At 35.7% G+C, this 18,241-nt stretch overlaps 1 protein-coding gene across 1 annotated transcript; it reads right to left on the bottom strand.

Moving 5' to 3' along the window:
- Positions 1 to 16,562: 16,562 nt before the first annotated feature.
- Positions 16,563 to 17,483, bottom strand: LOC120256214. Its single transcript, XM_039263949.1, has one exon. The coding sequence runs from the start codon at positions 17,481 to 17,483 to the stop codon at positions 16,563 to 16,565; it is 921 nt and encodes a 306-aa protein (XP_039119883.1).
- Between the last annotated feature and the right edge of the window lie 758 nt (positions 17,484 to 18,241).

The following is an 18,241-nucleotide window of genomic DNA, read 5'->3' as shown; positions in this document are numbered from 1 at the left end:
GAGGGAGAGGATGAAGGGAAGGGTGAGAGAAGGATGAAAGGAAGGGCAAGGAAGGAGGAGGACCATTAAGGAAGGGCTAGGTTTTAATAGACGACTTCTAGGATCCAGTTGTGATAAAAGAAGCCGGATCTGAGAAGCACAAGTTGTGGAAAAATTATTTTTTTATTCCTTATTTTTTAATTTTTTTTAATAATATTACATTTACAAAAATGCCATGTCAGGCAAACTAAGTCAAGAAAATAGAAAACCTAAAATGGTAGAGTGAGAAAAGTAAAGGAACTAATTTGGGTATTAAACCATTATTTGAAAATATTATTTTCTTTGTTTTTTTTTTTGTGTTTCTCCATCCATGGCTCCAATCTTCAGATGAGGCATGATCTAAAGATATATATGGGTTGATCAATTTAATTGATCATGTTGTGCTTATGTTAGGCATACTAATAGGGAATAATGTCACATTTGAAATGCAAGTGCACATGTCGATCAAGTAGTGTAGGATGCTAAAATGCAGGGTTATCTATCTATGAAGAACTAGAGAATACTAGTACTAATTCTTTGAGTTGTCGATTGGGCTAAAAAAAAATCATGAGTGTAGAATCTAAATAAAAAACTAAAAACTAAAGTAGAAATAAAATCATGGCAAATCAAGCATGTAAGACTAATGTTCGGTCATAGACTTCCCCTAGGGTTTAGTTAAGTCCTAGACAAGGTTGCATAAGATTTTGCAATACAGTTAAATTGAGAGAGTTCTAAAATCATATTATCCTCTTTCTTAAAATGAACAATAACTATAAGCACTGATAAAGAGTACCCTATGAGTGCATTACACTCGGTGAACTCTACCTAGAGAAGACTTGGATTCAATGAGTAGTCAATCCCTCTCTCGAGGATATTAACCCTAATCCCATACAAAAATAAATTAGAATCTCTTCCTAATTCTCACTTCCTATGATTACATTACGATTGGAATTCTAATGTTCACTCACTTGGAGGAACTATGGGAGAGAAACCTTAGTCCCAAAGTGACCTATTTCTAGGTAGACTCATGGTTCCCTTCAATTGTGAAATGTCTATTCTAGGTGGATCTCTCTATTTGTCACACAAGTACATCAATCATGAAAGCTCAGCTTTCGCTATGATAGAATTTAAGATAACTGATAACGCACAATTAAAACTAACAAAAACGTATTGCAATAGATCAATTGATACATGTTTTAAAGTCTACAACCAATATCATTAAAAATTAATAAACCCTAGGTCCATCCATCCCCAAACACCAAGAAGTTTACTTCTCCATTAAAGGAGAACACTCATACAATCCAATCAATGCGAAGAAGATAAATGAAAATATTAGAACTCTCTTTACGCTTCAACCCCTTCCCCTAGCCCAATGAATCTTCCACAAAATGCTGCTAAGAACTCTCCTTGATTGCTTCAATGATGCTCTAAACTATGGAAGAAGCCCTTCAAGTTCCTAGATTGCTAAAGAAAAGGGTGAGATTCTTTCTCCTCTCCTTCCTTTGCTAGACCACCAAAAGATTTCCCCAAAACCCTTTTTAAAATCTTTTTTACCTAATCCTTACGGACATCTTATGGGTATAAAAATAAGGCCGCAAGATGCTGGAGATGATGGTTACCTGCCTTATGGGATCTTACAGTTGTAAGCTCTGCATGTAAGGTCTTCTATTTTAATGTTACGGTCCAACTTACGACTGTAAGTAGGTGGACATGGGTCAGGTGATCCATGGGCTGTCTCGAGCCCATCCCAAAAAAATACAAGGCCTGGGCTTAGAAAGTTGGCCCAAAAAGCCGGGTTGGGCTCAAATGTGTAGGCTCGATTGAATTTTGGGCTGAGTTTAGGTCAGATGAATTTTAGCCCGACCCGATCCATCCTGCCCGAATAAATAATATATATAATATATTATTTATAATATATATAATATGTTTGAAAATAGTCAAAATATTAGGTAGCTTTTTAGCCTTTGCTTTTGATTTTTTAAAATAAAAATGTATAGCCATGTGTGCATTTTTTCATCTAACTTTGTTTTCTTTTCTGTTTTGAGGGCTAGCATTCAAACAAAGAAAAAAGCAGTGTTCTTATGTCATTTCTACTTCCATTATCAAGCTTCTCTCCTCATGCTTTAAGCAACTACCATGTTCATTTGTTTGTTTTTTCACTTATCCATTTCATCTCCGGTAAAGGTTCAGCCATCCAAGTAATATATTCATTTGTAGACTTTTTTTCTGATCAATGTTTTATCTCTTTTTTATTAAGTTACCTAAATATAATTGTGCATCCATTCATTTCTTTGGAATCTTGAATTCACATTTCATGAGCTTTGTCTAGGTTCCATTATCAAGCTTCTCTCCTACTGCTTTAAGCAACCACTGTGTTCATTTGTTTTTTCACTTCATCCATTTCATCTACGGTGAAGGTCTAACCATCCAAGTAATATATTCACTCTTATATTTCAGCTTTTTAATTTTATGTATAAAATTAATTTTTTTTATTACACCACATGAATTTTATTTTATTTCTATTGATTTTTTAATTTTATTTGTAAATTATTTTTTTGTTCAATAGATATGGAAAGTCAATCAAGTACACCAATAAATCTAGATGATGAAAATATTGAGCCTGAATCAAAGCATAGTAGATCGAATGTGTGGGAACATTTTCACAAATTACCACCAATTGAAGCAAATTCACAAAGAGTTCAATACAAATATTGTAAGAATGCATATTCTTGCAAAATTACATGAGGAACATCTCATTTGAGGAGGCACTTGGCTAAATGTCCGAAACGTGTTTGTCGTGACATTAGACAATACACAATTTCTCATCAAACAATAACTAGTGGTATGCCATTCTCAAATTATAAAATTAATGTTGAGATCATTCATAGGGAAATTGCTATGATGATTGTTCTTGATGAACAACCTTTTATAATGGTTGAGAATATTGGATTTAGGTGTGTGATGGCAGCTGCATGTCCTGAATTTAAAAGAGATATTATGTTGCTACATATGCAGGAAAGACAGAATTTGAGAGACATATTGATTGAGTGCCCTGGTAGAATATGCTTATAATCAGAAAGATGGAAATCTGTTACTGAGGATCACTATAGTGTGTCATGGTGCATTTTATTAATCATGAATGGTTGTTGCACAAGAGGGTTATCCATTTTAAACTCATTCCACCTCCACATAACAACTTTTCAATTGAAGATGAAATTAATTCTTGTGTTGGTCAATGGAACATTCAACATAAACTATTCAGTATCACTTTGGATAATTTGAGTACTAACGACTGTGTTGTTTCAGTGTTAAGAGTTGTCTTAACCAGCGGGTTTTCTTCCTTGTGATGGTGACTTTTTTAATATTCGATGTTGTGCTTACATATTAAATTTGGTAGTGCAATCAACATTTAATCTTATTATGTTGACCATTGGCAAGTTACCTCTTGGTGTAAAATATATGAAGCAATCCACTCGTAGAATAAAGAAATTTTATAAAATTACAAAGAAGTTAAATTTGGACATTAGAAAGTGTTGTTGCCTGAATATAACAGTGAATTTGTAGGGGACCTTGAACTTGTAGAGCTTCGAACTTGGAGGTCGAACAAAAGGAGTTAGAGTCTCTTTTTTCTTCAAATGCCTAGACCTGTAACAATGTGGGAAGTGTTCCCACAAACACTCCGATGGCTAAGTCAGTAGAAAATAAATGATGACCTTCCTTTTATGTTTTTCCAAAAAAAAAGTCCTCTCCCTTGTTTAAATAAAGGAGGCTATTTATAGATATATGCTTACAGTTATGTAAACACTTCACGTGTTTGAGATCGTGGGTGAAAGGGAGATCGTGGGTGTGATGTGAAAGTGGGTACTACGTGGGTTTGAATTAGTCCACATCAGTTGCTCCCCACTTCTATCTTTAAGTTAGAACCTTAAAGATAGAAGTAGGTCATTATCTACTTCAAACTCAATATTTGAATTTATCCACAGATAAGATACAACTAATTTAAATTTATTCATATCTAGATAATATGGTTGGATAAAGCTCTAATATACTTGAATTTATTTTTATCGTTGGATAAAGATTCATCTGTTGAGTTCAACTCAAATTTGAGCTCTCTATATAAGGAAGTCTCCACCCTACTTTTAGAATCGCACAACCTCTATTTGGTTAAAGACTTTTGGCATCGCAGCTGAGTTAAAGTATTTTCCGGCATTCTTCCCATGATCATCAAAGATTTTTGCAAGTCGCTTTGCTTCTTTAGAGTTTGGAGGTATTATTATATTAATTAATTAATTAAATTCACTTTCTCTCTTCGGCCGGCCGTATCCGAAAGGATATATATATTTTTAATTAATTAATTAATTAACTAATTAATTAATTAATTAATAATATATTTGTATATATTATAATCCCTTTGTTCTAAAGATCTTCCGTCATCTTCTTTTTTTTGTCGGCAGTATATATATATTATTTTTAATTAATTAATTAACTAATTAATTAATTAATTAATAATATATATGTATATATTATAATCTCTTTCTTTTGAAGATCTTCCATCATCTTTTTTTTTTTAAATTAATTGGTTAATTAATTTTATATATATATATATTAGCATCACTTGCCATGGCTCGGATGAAGCAAACTAGTAGACGTGTTACATCCTTTGGACCTCAGTCTCACTTTGTGATAGGCGCATGTCTTCCTACCTCTCTTAATGAAGGTGATGTTCAAAGTTTCAGGGCTAAGTATTCGATTCCTTCCGATTGGAGAATTAGTCTTCCTGGTGATCCTAGTTATCCTTTTTGTTTCACCCCTGGTATGTCCTTTGCCATTTATGCGGCGTTGCTTGATATGGGCATTCGCTTTCCTATGCCTTCCTTCATCATGGAATTCTTGAAGCTTAACAAGCTATCTCTTACTCAGCTTCATCCAAATTCTTGGAGGTTTCTTATAGGCTTTCATATCTTTTGCTTTATAAGTGGGCTTAGGGTCTCAGTCGACCTTTTTCATCTCTTTTTTGAGCTTCAACCTTGTAAAAATAAGTCTGGTCATCATGTCCTTCATGGGACTTCTTCTTTCTTTATTGATGATCTCCTTCCTATAAAGAATTATGAAGACAGATGGGTCCTTGTTTACCCCCCAAAAGGTTCTTGGAAAGGTCCTTACCAATGGTGTTGGAAAAGAAAGGGGGTATGATATACGCCCCACTCAGAGAGAAATTTGCTCCTGAGATTCATGTCATTGAGCGTTCCTGCCATAATATTGGTACACTTATGACCCCTTCTAACTTAAGGGCAGCAGGGTGGGGCGTTATTGCACCTTCTTCTTCGTTGTCCTCTTATTCTTCTTCCTATCTTTCATCCTCTCATGCTGATGCTACAGGCAAAGAGACCAATTTGAGCTATGGTGATTTATTTTTAATATTATTTTTTTAAGGAATATATTTGACTATGGCCTTTAGCATATGCTTTTATTTATTTTTTTTCACTAGATATGGTATCCAAAAACCCTGCATTCGCTGCTCTCCAAACGGGTCAACGAAAGCGTGCTCGAGACAATGAGATTTCGAAACTTTCTCAACCAGGATCTTCTCAAGTTCTTATGTTAGGTGCATCTCCTCCTCCCAAAAGATTGAAGTCTCCTACGTCCAAAGGTGCTAACCTTGTCGATTTTGAAGTTGTTAAGGCTTCCTCCAGGGGTTCTGACCCTAATCCTGATGCTCCCCAAGGTTTGAACCTTGATGTTTTTAAGGGTTCTAACCTTGATACTTGCAAGGGATCTAATCCTCCAAATAAAGCCAACAATGACGCTTCAAAGGGTTCCAACCCCTTACTGTCATCTGCAAACCTTGTGGTTTCACGTCGTGAAAGAAGGGAACTGCATTCCAAGTCTCTTTTAGCTGTCAATCTCACCTTTCCACCCACGGAACCACCTCAGGCAATTCATCGGGTATATAAAGATCATGCTGATCTTAGGAGTACTCTAAAAGGGGAACCTTTTAGGTTTTATCCTGGTTTAGTTGATACAGACAGTATTACTCGACCTGGGGTGGCTTCTAGATTGATGTATTCTTCTATTCTTCCATGATATGAGAAATCCTATTTTGCTGATATGCTGGAGAATATATATGTTGCTGAATGTTTTTTAGTTGAGGTATTTATCTCTTTTGTTTTACCTTTTCCTTACATATAATTTAATTTTGACGTCTTTTTCTTTATTGAGGATAGGCTGCTCAGCGTTCTTCTTTGGTGTTTGGGTTAACGAGATCCTTGAATCAACGCTTAGAAGATTCAAATATTCATCAAAAGAAGTTGCAGTTGACTATTGAGGACCTTCGAAAACACAACAAGGAGATTACCGCCCACCTTCAAACTTCTGAAGCAGAACTTGCTAGTTTGAGATGGTATGCATCCAAATATTCCACCTTGAATGATGAAAACAAGAGACTTAGAGATAAGGTTTCATCTTTATGTTCGACTATCACTTCTCTTGAGAAAGATTTAGCTTCTGAACTACAAGCTACTTCCGCATTGAAGGATGAGATATCTTCTCTTTGTCAGACGTTCGATGTCGAGCGACAATCTATCCGTGCTACTGTTGTCCGAGAATATCGTGAGTCTTTAAATTGTTATCAAAGGAAATGTGCAGTCGGTGTTACCTTCAGCAAGACTGGCTTTTATCTTGCTTGAGAGCTTCTCAAGAAGGAACATGGTCGTGCTTATCCTGAGTTAGTCTTTTCAAAGACTTGCTCCATTGTTGAGCCTTTACCTTGGAGGAGTTTGATCCCACTGAGAAGGATGTTACTATCTCTGTAAACTGTGGTCTTCACGATGATTTAGATGATCTTATTGGCCCTTGTGAGTTTTTGGGGAAGAATGGTGTCTCCTCCGAAAGCAACGATGATGAGATCTCAGCTTTGCAGGGTTTGGATGAGGAGCAAATTTTTGATGAGATGCTTTCCCCTTTATGTCATGACCACCTGTACATCCTACTCTATAATAATCTTTTTCCTTTTGTAATGAATATTTATAGTTTCCCTATTTAGGGCTTAGTGATGATGTGTAAACTTTCAATAAAAGTGATTATTTATAGTTTTCTTTATATTTTGTTGTTACTTCAACTGACTCTTAGCTCGACATCATATGTGTGGAAAATATTTGTTATTGACCTCCTTTTGTAGGAATATGCTGACTTTTCTTGCTTATCTCTTCCCATATAAAGATCAGATTCTTAAGATGTGTACTTTCATTCCATCGTAGAATGAAAGTTTTTTACTTGCTTTTCTCTTCCCATATAAAAGATCAGGTTCTTAAGATGTATACTTTCATTCCCTCGTAGAATGAAAGTTTAAGGTGTGAACTATTCATCTCTTCCTTTATAGAAGATCATATTCTTAAGATGTGTACTTTCATTCCCCTGTAGAATAAAAGTTTAAGGTGCAAACCGTTCATCTCTTCCTTTATAGAAGATCAGGTTCTTAAGATATGTACTTTCATTCCCTCGTAGAATGAAAGTTTAAGGTGTGAACCATTTATCTCTTCCTTTATAGAAGATCAGGTTCTTAAGATGTATACTTTCATTCCCCTGTAGAATGAAAATTTAAAGTGCGAACCGTTCATCTCTTCCTTTATAGAAGATCAAGTTCTTAAGATATGTACTTCCATTCCCCCGTAGAATGAAAGTTTAAGGTGCAAACCGTTCATCTCCTCCTTTATAGAAGATTAGGTTCTTAAGATGTGTATTTTCATTCCCCCGTAGAATGAAAGTTTAAGGTGTGAACCGTTCATCTCTTCCTTTGTAGAAGATCACGTTCTTAAGATATGTACTTTCATTCCCTCGTAGAATGAAAGTTTAAAGTGCGAACCGTTCATCTCTTCCTTTATAGAAGATCAGGTTCTTAAGATGTGCACTTTCATTCCCCCGTAGAATGGAAGTTTAAGGTGTGAACCGTTCATCTCTTCCTTTATAGAAGATCGGGTTCTTGGGATGTGTACTTTCATTCCCCCGTAGAATGAAAGTTTAAGGTGCGAACCGTTCATCTCTTCCTTTATAAAAGATTATGTTCTTAAGATATGTACTTTCATTCCCTCGTAGAATGAAAGTTTAATGTACAAACCGTTCATCTCTTTCCTTTATAGAAGATCAGGTTCTTAAGATGTGTACTTTCATTCCCCCGTAGAATGAAAGTTTAAGGTGTGAACCGTTCATTTCTTCCTTTATAGAAGATCAGGTTCTTAAGATTTTTACTTTCATTCCCCCGTAAAATGAAAGTCTAAGGTGTGAACCGTTCATCTCTTCCTTTATAGAAGATCAGGTTCTTAAGGGGTGTACTTTCATTGCTAAAGATTTAAAGTGAGACCATGTCATTCTTGTTCTTGAAAACCCGTTGGCATGAAAAATTAAAATACACTATAATTACGTGTAAAAACCCAATAAAGGGGAAAAAATCACGGGACCGTAACTACGGTGCCATTTTATTTCTATTGATATACAACTTACAATTTACAAAATGTACATGCTCTAAAAATATAGCTTCAGATGATTGGTGCTCCAAGTCTTTTGAATCTTTTTTCCTTCCAAGGATTCTAGCTTGCTTGTTGTCCGACCAATCATTCTTCTCACCCGATAGGGTCCTTCCCAATTTGGCGGAGCTTCCCTTCTTCCACAAGGGTATTTGTGATGAACATTTTTCTCAGCATGAGATCACCTTCAACAATAGGTCGTTCTTTCACTTCTGAGTTGTAGTAACGAGCCACCCTTTGTTGATAAGCTGCTAAACGTATGCAGCTTTGATCTCATTCTTCACTAGGAGGTCTAAATTATTTCTAAGTGCTTCCGAGTTGCCTTCTTCATGAAAATCAACCATTCTTGGAGAAGCTGCCCTGATTTCTACTGGGATTAAAGCCTCTATTCCATAGGTAAGGTTGAAAGGTGTTTCTCTTGTTGAGACCTTACTCGTTGTCCTATACGCCCAAAGGATTGACGGAAGCTCATTTGTCCATGCTCCTTTCACCTTGTCTAAACTCATTTTTAGACCTTCCATGATATTTCGATTGCTTCTTTCTACTTGCCCATTAGCTTGGGGGTATGCCACAGAAGCAAAGCTAAGCTGGATATGGAGCCTTTCACAAAAGTCCTTAAATGAGTCACAATCAAACTGCTTTCCTCGATCTGCGATTAATATTCTAGGAAGTCCAAAACGACAAATGATGTCTTTCCAAACCATACTTTCTATTTTTTGCTGGTTATTGTTGCCAATGGTTCTGCTTCTACCCATTTGGTGAAATAATCAGTTGCCACCATTAAGAATTTTCTTCCTCCAGTGTCTTGGAGGAAAGGTCCCAAGAGATCTAATCCACATTTAGCAAATGGGGTTGGTTCAATATCACATCTGAACATTGAGGTAGGAGCTTTTTGGATAGGTGCGAACCTTTGGCATTTATCACACTTCTTTACCTTCTTTGAAGCATCATCTCTCAAGATAGGCCAATAAAATCTTGCACGCAAGACTTTGGCTGCTAAGGCTCTCGCTCCCATATGTTGTCCACATATCCCTTCATGGACTTCAGCTAACGCATATTCTGCATCTTGTTTATGGAGGCACCTTAAAAGTGGCATGGAAAACCCTTTCTTATAGAGCACATCATTTATCAGCGTGAAACGAGCTGCTCTCATCTTTAATTTTTTGGCTTCCAGTGTGTTTGAAGGCAGCTCCCCATCTTTTAAGAATTTCTTAAAGGGTATTCTCCAATCATTCCCATCTTCAATGTTTGCTATGTTCTTCTCTTCGATACTTGGCCTTTGAAGTTCTTCGAGATGTACAATCCTTCCCTTTGTTTCCATTGATGAGGCCGATTTGGACAAAGTGTCTGCATGACTATTTGAATTCCTATTAACTTGTAATAATTGGAATTCTTTAAACTCCTGAGACAAGGTTTTAACCTTGTGAAGGTATTGGCGTATGATTGGTTCTTTTGCTTCATACTCTCCATGAAACTGTTGAACCACTAATTATGAATTAGTATGTGCCATCAATCTTTTCACCTGTAGTTGCTTAGCTAAGCTCATTCCTTCTATGAGTGCTTCATATTCTGCAATATTGTTTGAGCTTAAAAAGGCAAAGCGCAATGAATACTCTAGTATATCTCCTTCAGGAGAGATCATAACTACCCCAGCTCCGCTCCCCGATGAACTTGATGCTCCATCCACAAACATCTTCCATATGTGTTCATCTGCTTTGTTTAGCTCATCTTCTCCAGTGCATTCTACTATGAAATTAGCTAAATCTTGACCTTTGATTGCTTGTCTAGGTTCAAAGCAAATATCATACTCTCCTAGTTCAATCGCCTACTTTGTAAGTCTTCCAGAATATTCTGGTCTTTGTAATATCTGACGCAAAGGTTGATATGTTAAGACCACTATAGGATGAGCTTGAAAGTAGGGTCTTAATTTTCTGGAAGCCATCACAAGTGCTAATGCTACCCTTTCAGCAAAAGGGTATCGAGACTCTGCACCTTGAAATACTTTACTGATGTAGTACACTGGTTTATCCACTTTTCCTTCCCTCCTCAATAAGACTACACTTAAAGCCATCTTGCTAACTCCCAAATATACAAATAATGGCTCTTTAGGCTCATGTTTATATAAAAAAAATTACATGTCCTGATTCAAATCGTATAAAAATTTAAAAAATTACATATAGTCAAATCATAATCCAATTGGGACAACATGTGGTTAAAATAAATAAATTTCATTATATTTGGATATATTCAAGATAAGTCTAGAAGACATTTTTGACATAATTTAAAAATTTATAATCTAAAGATCAGCGATAGCACAGATCTCGAGTGATCTAAAATATTTCAAATCACAAGATCAGCCGAGAGCACAGATCTCGAGATAATCTAAAACAATCAAATTATAAGATTAGCTGAGAGCACAGATCTCGAGGCGATCTAAAATATCCAAATCGCAAGATCATCCAAGAGCACAGATCTCAAGGCAATCTAAAATATTTAAATTGTAAGATCATCCGAGAGCACAGATCTCGATGCGATCAAAAACATTTAAATCGCAAAATTACCCTTGAGAACATATCTCAAGGCAAAATGCAAATTACAAGATTGCCCTTGAGAACACATATCTCAAGAAAATTTCAAATTTTAGGATAGCCCATATACACATCCCGATGTGATTCTAAATTTTATGTGGCTTAAGAGCAAATCTCGAGGCCCTTAAGAAATGCAAATCCCGATGCACCCAAACACATATCCCGAGGCAAATTGGATTTTTATTAATTAAATTTAAAAAAATAATAAATTAAATTAAATTAAATATATATTTTAAAAAAATTAATTAATTAATTAAAAAAAATAAATTTAATTAAAATTTAATTAAATCTTATCATATTCTTCTGATTTAGTCAGGAGGTTATGATTATACGGTTGGTCAGATTTTTTTGGAGATGTGGACGGCGCGAGTTAAAAAAAAAATTTTAAATTTCAAAATTTTAATTTTGAAATTAAAAAAAGTATACATATATATATAAATAAACATATAAAAAATTATATATATATAAACATATATAAAATAAAAAAAATTTAAATTTAAATTTAAATCTAACCCTATCCTACTCTCGTTGTGATCTCACGGGGTGAGGTTGGGATTAGTGAGGATGAAAATATTTGGGATGAAGATAAGAAGGGGGAGGATTTCTTTTATAATGGAGAGAAGATTTGAGTAAAAAAAAGGTGAAGAAAAAAGGGTTTAAAAAAACGAGAAGAAAAAAAAAGGGTATCTCCTCTCCTATGCTTATTTATTAAAAAAAAAAAAGAAAAAAGAGAGATCGCCGTTGTTCACTGCCGAGGCATGTTTGGATGGTTGAGATAATGCCGCCAAGCATGCCGACACCGCCGCTTGTCGCCGTTGTTCACTACCAGGGCATGTTTGGATGGCTGAGATAATGCCGCCAAGCATGCCGACGCCGCCGCTCGTCGCCGCTGTTCACTGCCGGGCATGTTTGGATGGCTGAAATAATGCCGCCAAGCATGCCATACAACGCTGCTCGTTGCTGTTGCTACTTGATGGTTGCTGTCTTCGCCCTTCTCAAGTTCTGCTTCACTTCCAGCTCCATCTCCATGGGCTCATCACCCCACATGCAGACTATCTTCATTGAAGCAGCCAATGAAAATCAGAAGATGGCAGAAACACTGTTTATCTCGTGAATGCTATCGCAGTTTATCCCGTTTGAGGCTGTGATGAGTATGTAAATGTGTAGGATGGAAGCAATTAAAAAAACTATTAGTATTCCAAGTATTAGTGTAGGGTTGTCTTTCAGTAGAAATGGTTGTTTGCTCGCTGTTATATCTAGTTACACATTTGAAAACAAAATACCCCATGAACCTGATGCCATCTTTTTGCTAGAACCAAGCTTCTTTTTATATGAGATGGTTACAAAGAATGTAATCCCATTGAAAGTGGTTCTCCATGTTTTGTTAGAATCTGTGTATTCACTGGGTAAGTTTAATGTTGCTTGGCTCTTGTTAGACAAAGCTAGAATTGTTGAACAAAATTATGGATCAGAATGGTTGCATGGCTGATAATGCTAAAAGAGGGATGGAAACCAATTTATGAATGAGTTGCTATTGTATGAACGGGAATGGTTGCCATATATGTGCCAAGATTGAAGAATATAATCTGGCTTTGTGATTAAAATTCAGAAGCTGATAGATAGTGATACTAAATGTAATGCATATGTGCATTTTTTACGTCTTATGCCTAAAAAGTTAATTAAAAACAGTTAAGGAACATGGCCCCCTCGCCATCGTTTATGCATGCATAGGGGAATTAAGAATGTGATATATATATATATATATATATAGATACATCAAAGGCACTCAATATGATGGCTAACACCTAAGAACAACCACTAACGAGCATGCATATTCATGTTGATGCGTTGATGGCAATGATGATGTTAATGATGATGCTTTGATAACAATGATGATGGTGATAGTTCTTAAAAATGAGAGACGTGAATACAAATTCACGGGCATGCATGTGTATGAGATAAAAAAAAAAAAATAAAAAAATAATAATAGAGAATGAATGAGAAAAACATGCGCATGTGTATAAAAAAATAAAATAATAAAATAATAATAAAATAAAATAATAAAAATAAATAAAAAGAAGTCATGAGAAGCATGCAAAACAAAAAGAATAGTAATAAAAAAATGAATGAAAATAACGAGAAGCACATGGGCCCTCATTATATCAAGAGATCATCCTGTAATGTGGAAGTATTTGTTGTAGCTTATCTCAAGCTTTTAATTAGGAGTTAAATCAATTCCCCAATATTTATGTTATGGCTGTTTCTTCTGTAATTATTCAGACATCAAGCTCTTGGCTGGTAAAAAAATAGATATAAATAAAAAAAAATGAGAAGCATGCGTCAGGTCCCACTATGAAAAAGACCCACATGCAAGTGAATGAGAACAAAGCATATTCATATTCATGTTTAATAATAATAATAATAATAATAATAATAATAATAATAATAAGCGCCTACTGTGAGGAGATATGCATGGGAAGATGTAAAAAAAAAAAAGATTATCATTATATGCATGCACATGTGCATGGCAATATATATATAATGAACAAAAAATGATGATGAAGCATGCATACGTGTATGACCAAAAACAATTAATTAAATAAATAAATAAATAAAAGAAGCATGCATCGTGGCATGAAAAAATAAAAAATAATATAAAAAAAATTGAATGAGAGACATGCATGCATACGTGCATGAAATAAAAAGCATGAAGTAATATGCATGCATATACTCACGTGGGGCCCACCATGAAGAAATATATATGGGAAGATTAAAAAAATTATTATTATTATATGCACGAATGGAAAAAATGATGATAATAAAAAATGAGAAGCATAATAAAAAAGTGAGGAGCATGTCCTCTAATAAATAAATAAAGCCCACTATGATAAGTGTGGATTAAAATAAATAAAAAAATCTGAAAATGATATGCCAGCAAAATGGATAGCAGAGGAAACATGCACTGTATGCATGGAAAAAAACTTAATTATCCTGAGGCAACCAAAAAATAAATAAATAAATAAAATAATAAATACTAATCTCGAAGCAGCAACAACGGTGCTTATCTAGATATGATATGCAAGCAAATGAATAGCAGAGAAATATGCACCGCTAATCTCAAAGCAAAGATAAGGGTGCTCATCTCAATGTGGTGGCTAAATTTGTCTCAAAACAGTAATGAGACATAAAGGAAAAGAAGGCGACAACAAGACATGCAGTGTAGTAACAAGACACAAGCCGCGGTGACTTGTTTCAAAATGGTAACAAATATTATAAAGTCATGAAATACTTATTTGAAGACGGCAATGAGGAACGCAAAGTGGTGATAAGTCACAGGCAACGACAACGATATATGAGATATATATATATCTATATATATATAAAAAGAAAGTCATATATTGACATATATATGATGTATTGAATATATATAATAAAATAATAAAATGTATAATTCGCAAATTTTCTTGTCTCTTTACTTGTACTTTTGCCCTTAATCGGAGGTTCCTAAGATTCTAATCTGGGGTAATTAATAGTAGAGGCTTGCCTCTATTAGGAATGGAATAACTCATAAAAAAATGATATTTGTGACTCGATGTGCCTTCTGGTGTTTTCTTTATGATGCCAGATGCATATTTTCAATCCCACAGCTCAGGTTTAGTCAAAAGCGGTATCTACTTCAAGTATTCTTTTAGTTCTTCAAAAGCCTTATCACATTCTGAAGTCCATTCAAAATTGTTCCCACCTCTTAAAGTCTTAAAAAAGGGAAGGCTCCTATCAGCTGACTTGGAAAGGAACCTATTTAGGGCTGCAATTCTTCCAGTTAAGCATTGCACCTCTTTTATAGATGATGGAGATCACATCTCTAGTATGCCTTGCACCTTCACTTGGTTAGCTTCTATCCCTCTTTTAGTTATCATGTAACCAAGGAATTTTCCAGATTAAACCCCAAACGTACATTTGTTGGGGTTAAGTCTCATGTGATATTTCCTTAATACATCAAAGACTTGGTTGAGTTTTTCTGTATGAGACTCACCTACCTTGCTTTTGACGATCATATCATCGACGTAAGCTTCCATAGTGTCACCTAAAAGGTGCTTGAACACCTTGTTCACCATTCTTTGATAGGTTGCTCCTGCATTTTTTAGTCCAAAAGGCATTACTTTGTAACAATACGTCCCTTTCTCTGTAATGAAAGCAGTCTTTTCTTTATCTGAGGGATTCATCTTTATCTGATGATATCCTAAGAAAGCATCCATGAAGCTTAGCAACTCATAGCCTGAGGTCTCATCCACTAACTTATCGATTCTTGGTAAAGGATATGAATTTTTTGGGCAAGTTTTGTTAAGATTAGTGAAGTCTACAAATATTCTTCATTTCCCATTTGATTTCTTTACCATTACAACATTGGCAAGCCATTCTGGATATTGGACCTCTTTAATAAAATCAGGTCGAATTAGTTTATCTATCTCTTCTTCTAGAGCATGTTGCTTTTCAGGTGCCATATTCCTTTTTTTTCTACTTTATTGGCTTTATACTTGGGTCCACATTCAAGTGATGAGAAATCACCTCCAAACTAATGTCTGGCATATCAGCTGGTATCCACGTGAAGACGTCCACATTCTTTTTTAGGCAAGAGACCACTTCTCTTTTTATTTCTTCGGTCATTCCACTTCCTAAGTAAGTGACCTTATCTGGATCGTCATCTTTTAACCTCACAGGTTCTACTTTTTTCACAGGCTTTGGCTTATCAACTGAGTCTTCTGAGATTGCCAAAGTTTTATCCCGTAACAATTGTTTCCCTTTGATGGAAGATACATAACAGCTACGATCTTTCTTTTGATCTCCTCTTACTTGCCCTATTCCTCCTGAGGTCGGAAACTTCATTAACAAATAACTGGAAGAGAGCACAACTCTCATGTCATTGAGTAAAGGCCTTCCTAGTATTGCACTGTAAGCTGGTGACATGGATTTGATTACCATAAAGTTAGCCATTCTTGTAATATGACGTGGTTCCTCACCTAGCGTGATCGCCAACTGGATTGATCCCATAATAGCAATTGATTCTCCTGAGAAGCTAAATAATGGGGATGGCACCTTCTTCAATTTATCATACGATAGATTCATCTTCTCAAAGTAGTTCCAATAGATAAGGTTTACAGAGCTCCCATTACTAATGAGAATTCTCTCTACTGGGAACTTCATAATAGTTGTGGAAATAACCATCACATCATCATGGGGCATGACTACATCTCCTTGATCTTCGGCAGTAAAAGTAATAGGTTCTTCATTCTCTTGAGTTTTCATGATGTTGTTAACTTCATAAGCTTGCCTTACATAAGCCTTCCTTGATGAAGAAGTCTCACCTGCTAAGGTTTCACCCCCAGTAATAACATGTATTGCTGGGTGAGATGGCTTATTGTCTAAAATGGGGGTTTTCTCAGTCATCTTGGAATCTTTTTTTATCATTCATCCCTTTGTTATCTTCATATCTTTTCTTTTTTGAGTAAGACAGTTTCTCGTTTCTCCATGCTTCTGAGTAGACAAATCTGTTAAGCTTTTCTTGGTGCACTAGCGATTCAATCTCATTCACCAGTTCTCTGCATCTATCAGTTGAATGTCCATGGGTTTTGTGAAACCTATAGTATGCGTCTGTAAACTTGCCCATTGTCTTGTTTGCATTAGGAGGAAAGTTAAGGAGCCCAGATCCTTCTATGCTTGCCAGGATGGTAGAACGTGGTTGGCTCAATGGTGTGAAGTTCTCAAATTTGAGCTTTAGAATTTGTCTGTGTTCATTTCCTCTTCCAGTCCTTCTCCCTTCAAAATTTGTTTCATCTCTATCTTTTCTTTTCTTATCTTTGTTTCCAGTATTGATGTGCCTCATGACATCCTCTGAAAGGATAAACTTATTAGCCCGATTGAATAGATCTCCAAGAGTAAGGGGTTGATCTAGGGAAAGAGATTTTTGAAAATCTCTTGATCTTGTCCCTTGAAGCATTCCTGATACTACTACTGTGGCTTGAAGATCTTGTACTTCTAAGGTAGTGGCACGAAATCTTTCAACATAGTCCTTTAGGCTCTCTTTCTCATGTTGTTTAATAGTAAGAAGGTATGAAGCATCCTTCTTTCTTCTAGAATTAATGAGAAACGCATCTATAAATCCCTTCCTCAACTGATTGAAATTTGAAATTGATCCTTCGTTCAGATTATTAAACCATATATGTGCATGCTCAGTTAAGGTAAGAGGAAATGCTCTGCACATGATTGCGTCCTCCCATCCATGAAGTAGCATCACCGCCTCATAGTTTTGCATATGGTCGTAAGGGTCACCCTTCTCAGAATAAGTTGTTAGTTGTGGCATCTTGAATTTTTTGGGTAGAGGTTTTACAATGATTTCCTTGACGAAAGGAACCTTTCTTCTTTATGGTGTTTCCTCGGTAGGAACCAGCTTCTTCTGTTCTAGAACATGTTCAATCCTTTTTAGATCAGCTGCATCCTTTATGGTAATGGTAGATTCCTCCGCATCTTTCTCGAATGCTCTTGATTCTCCTTTGTCAGTGCTTTCTACCACATCTTGGATTTTTTTTGGAGGTTCAACCGTCTCTTGGTTATGAGGATGTGGATCACATTACCGTTGTTGTTCCATAGCTTGCTTTCCCCTAAGATGTAGGTTGGAGGGGAGCGTTTCTTGAGGTAGGGCTTGCTGGACAAAGAGCATTAAATCATCTAACTTTTTGTTGTTTTCATCGCACTTCTTTTTAAGCGCTTCATATTAGCTTAAAGGAATCGTTGGCATCATATCTCTTGAGGGCTCGGGTGGAATTTCTAATTGTTCTTGAAGGTTTTCACTTTGAGGAAACATTTCATCTTGAGTAGTAGCTATCTGAGAGCATGATGTCTGGGACTTCTTTGGTGGCATTAGCATAGATTGAAGAGACTACACGAAGGTAACCTTGTGTGATGACCTTTTGATCGAGGTCTCCACAGACGGTGCCAACTGTTGTTGCCTGAATACAACAGTGAATTTGTAGGGGACCTTGAACTTATAGAGCTTCGAACTTGGAGGTCGAACAAAAGGAGTTAGAATATCCTTCTTCTTCAAATGCCTAGACCTGTAAC

The sequence above is a fragment of the Dioscorea cayenensis genome, unplaced genomic scaffold, assembly GCF_009730915.1.
Source record: "Dioscorea cayenensis subsp. rotundata cultivar TDr96_F1 unplaced genomic scaffold, TDr96_F1_v2_PseudoChromosome.rev07_lg8_w22 25.fasta BLBR01001340.1, whole genome shotgun sequence".
Lineage (NCBI taxonomy): Eukaryota > Viridiplantae > Streptophyta > Magnoliopsida > Dioscoreales > Dioscoreaceae > Dioscorea > Dioscorea cayenensis.
This window is presented reverse-complemented; position numbering and strand designations above follow the sequence as displayed.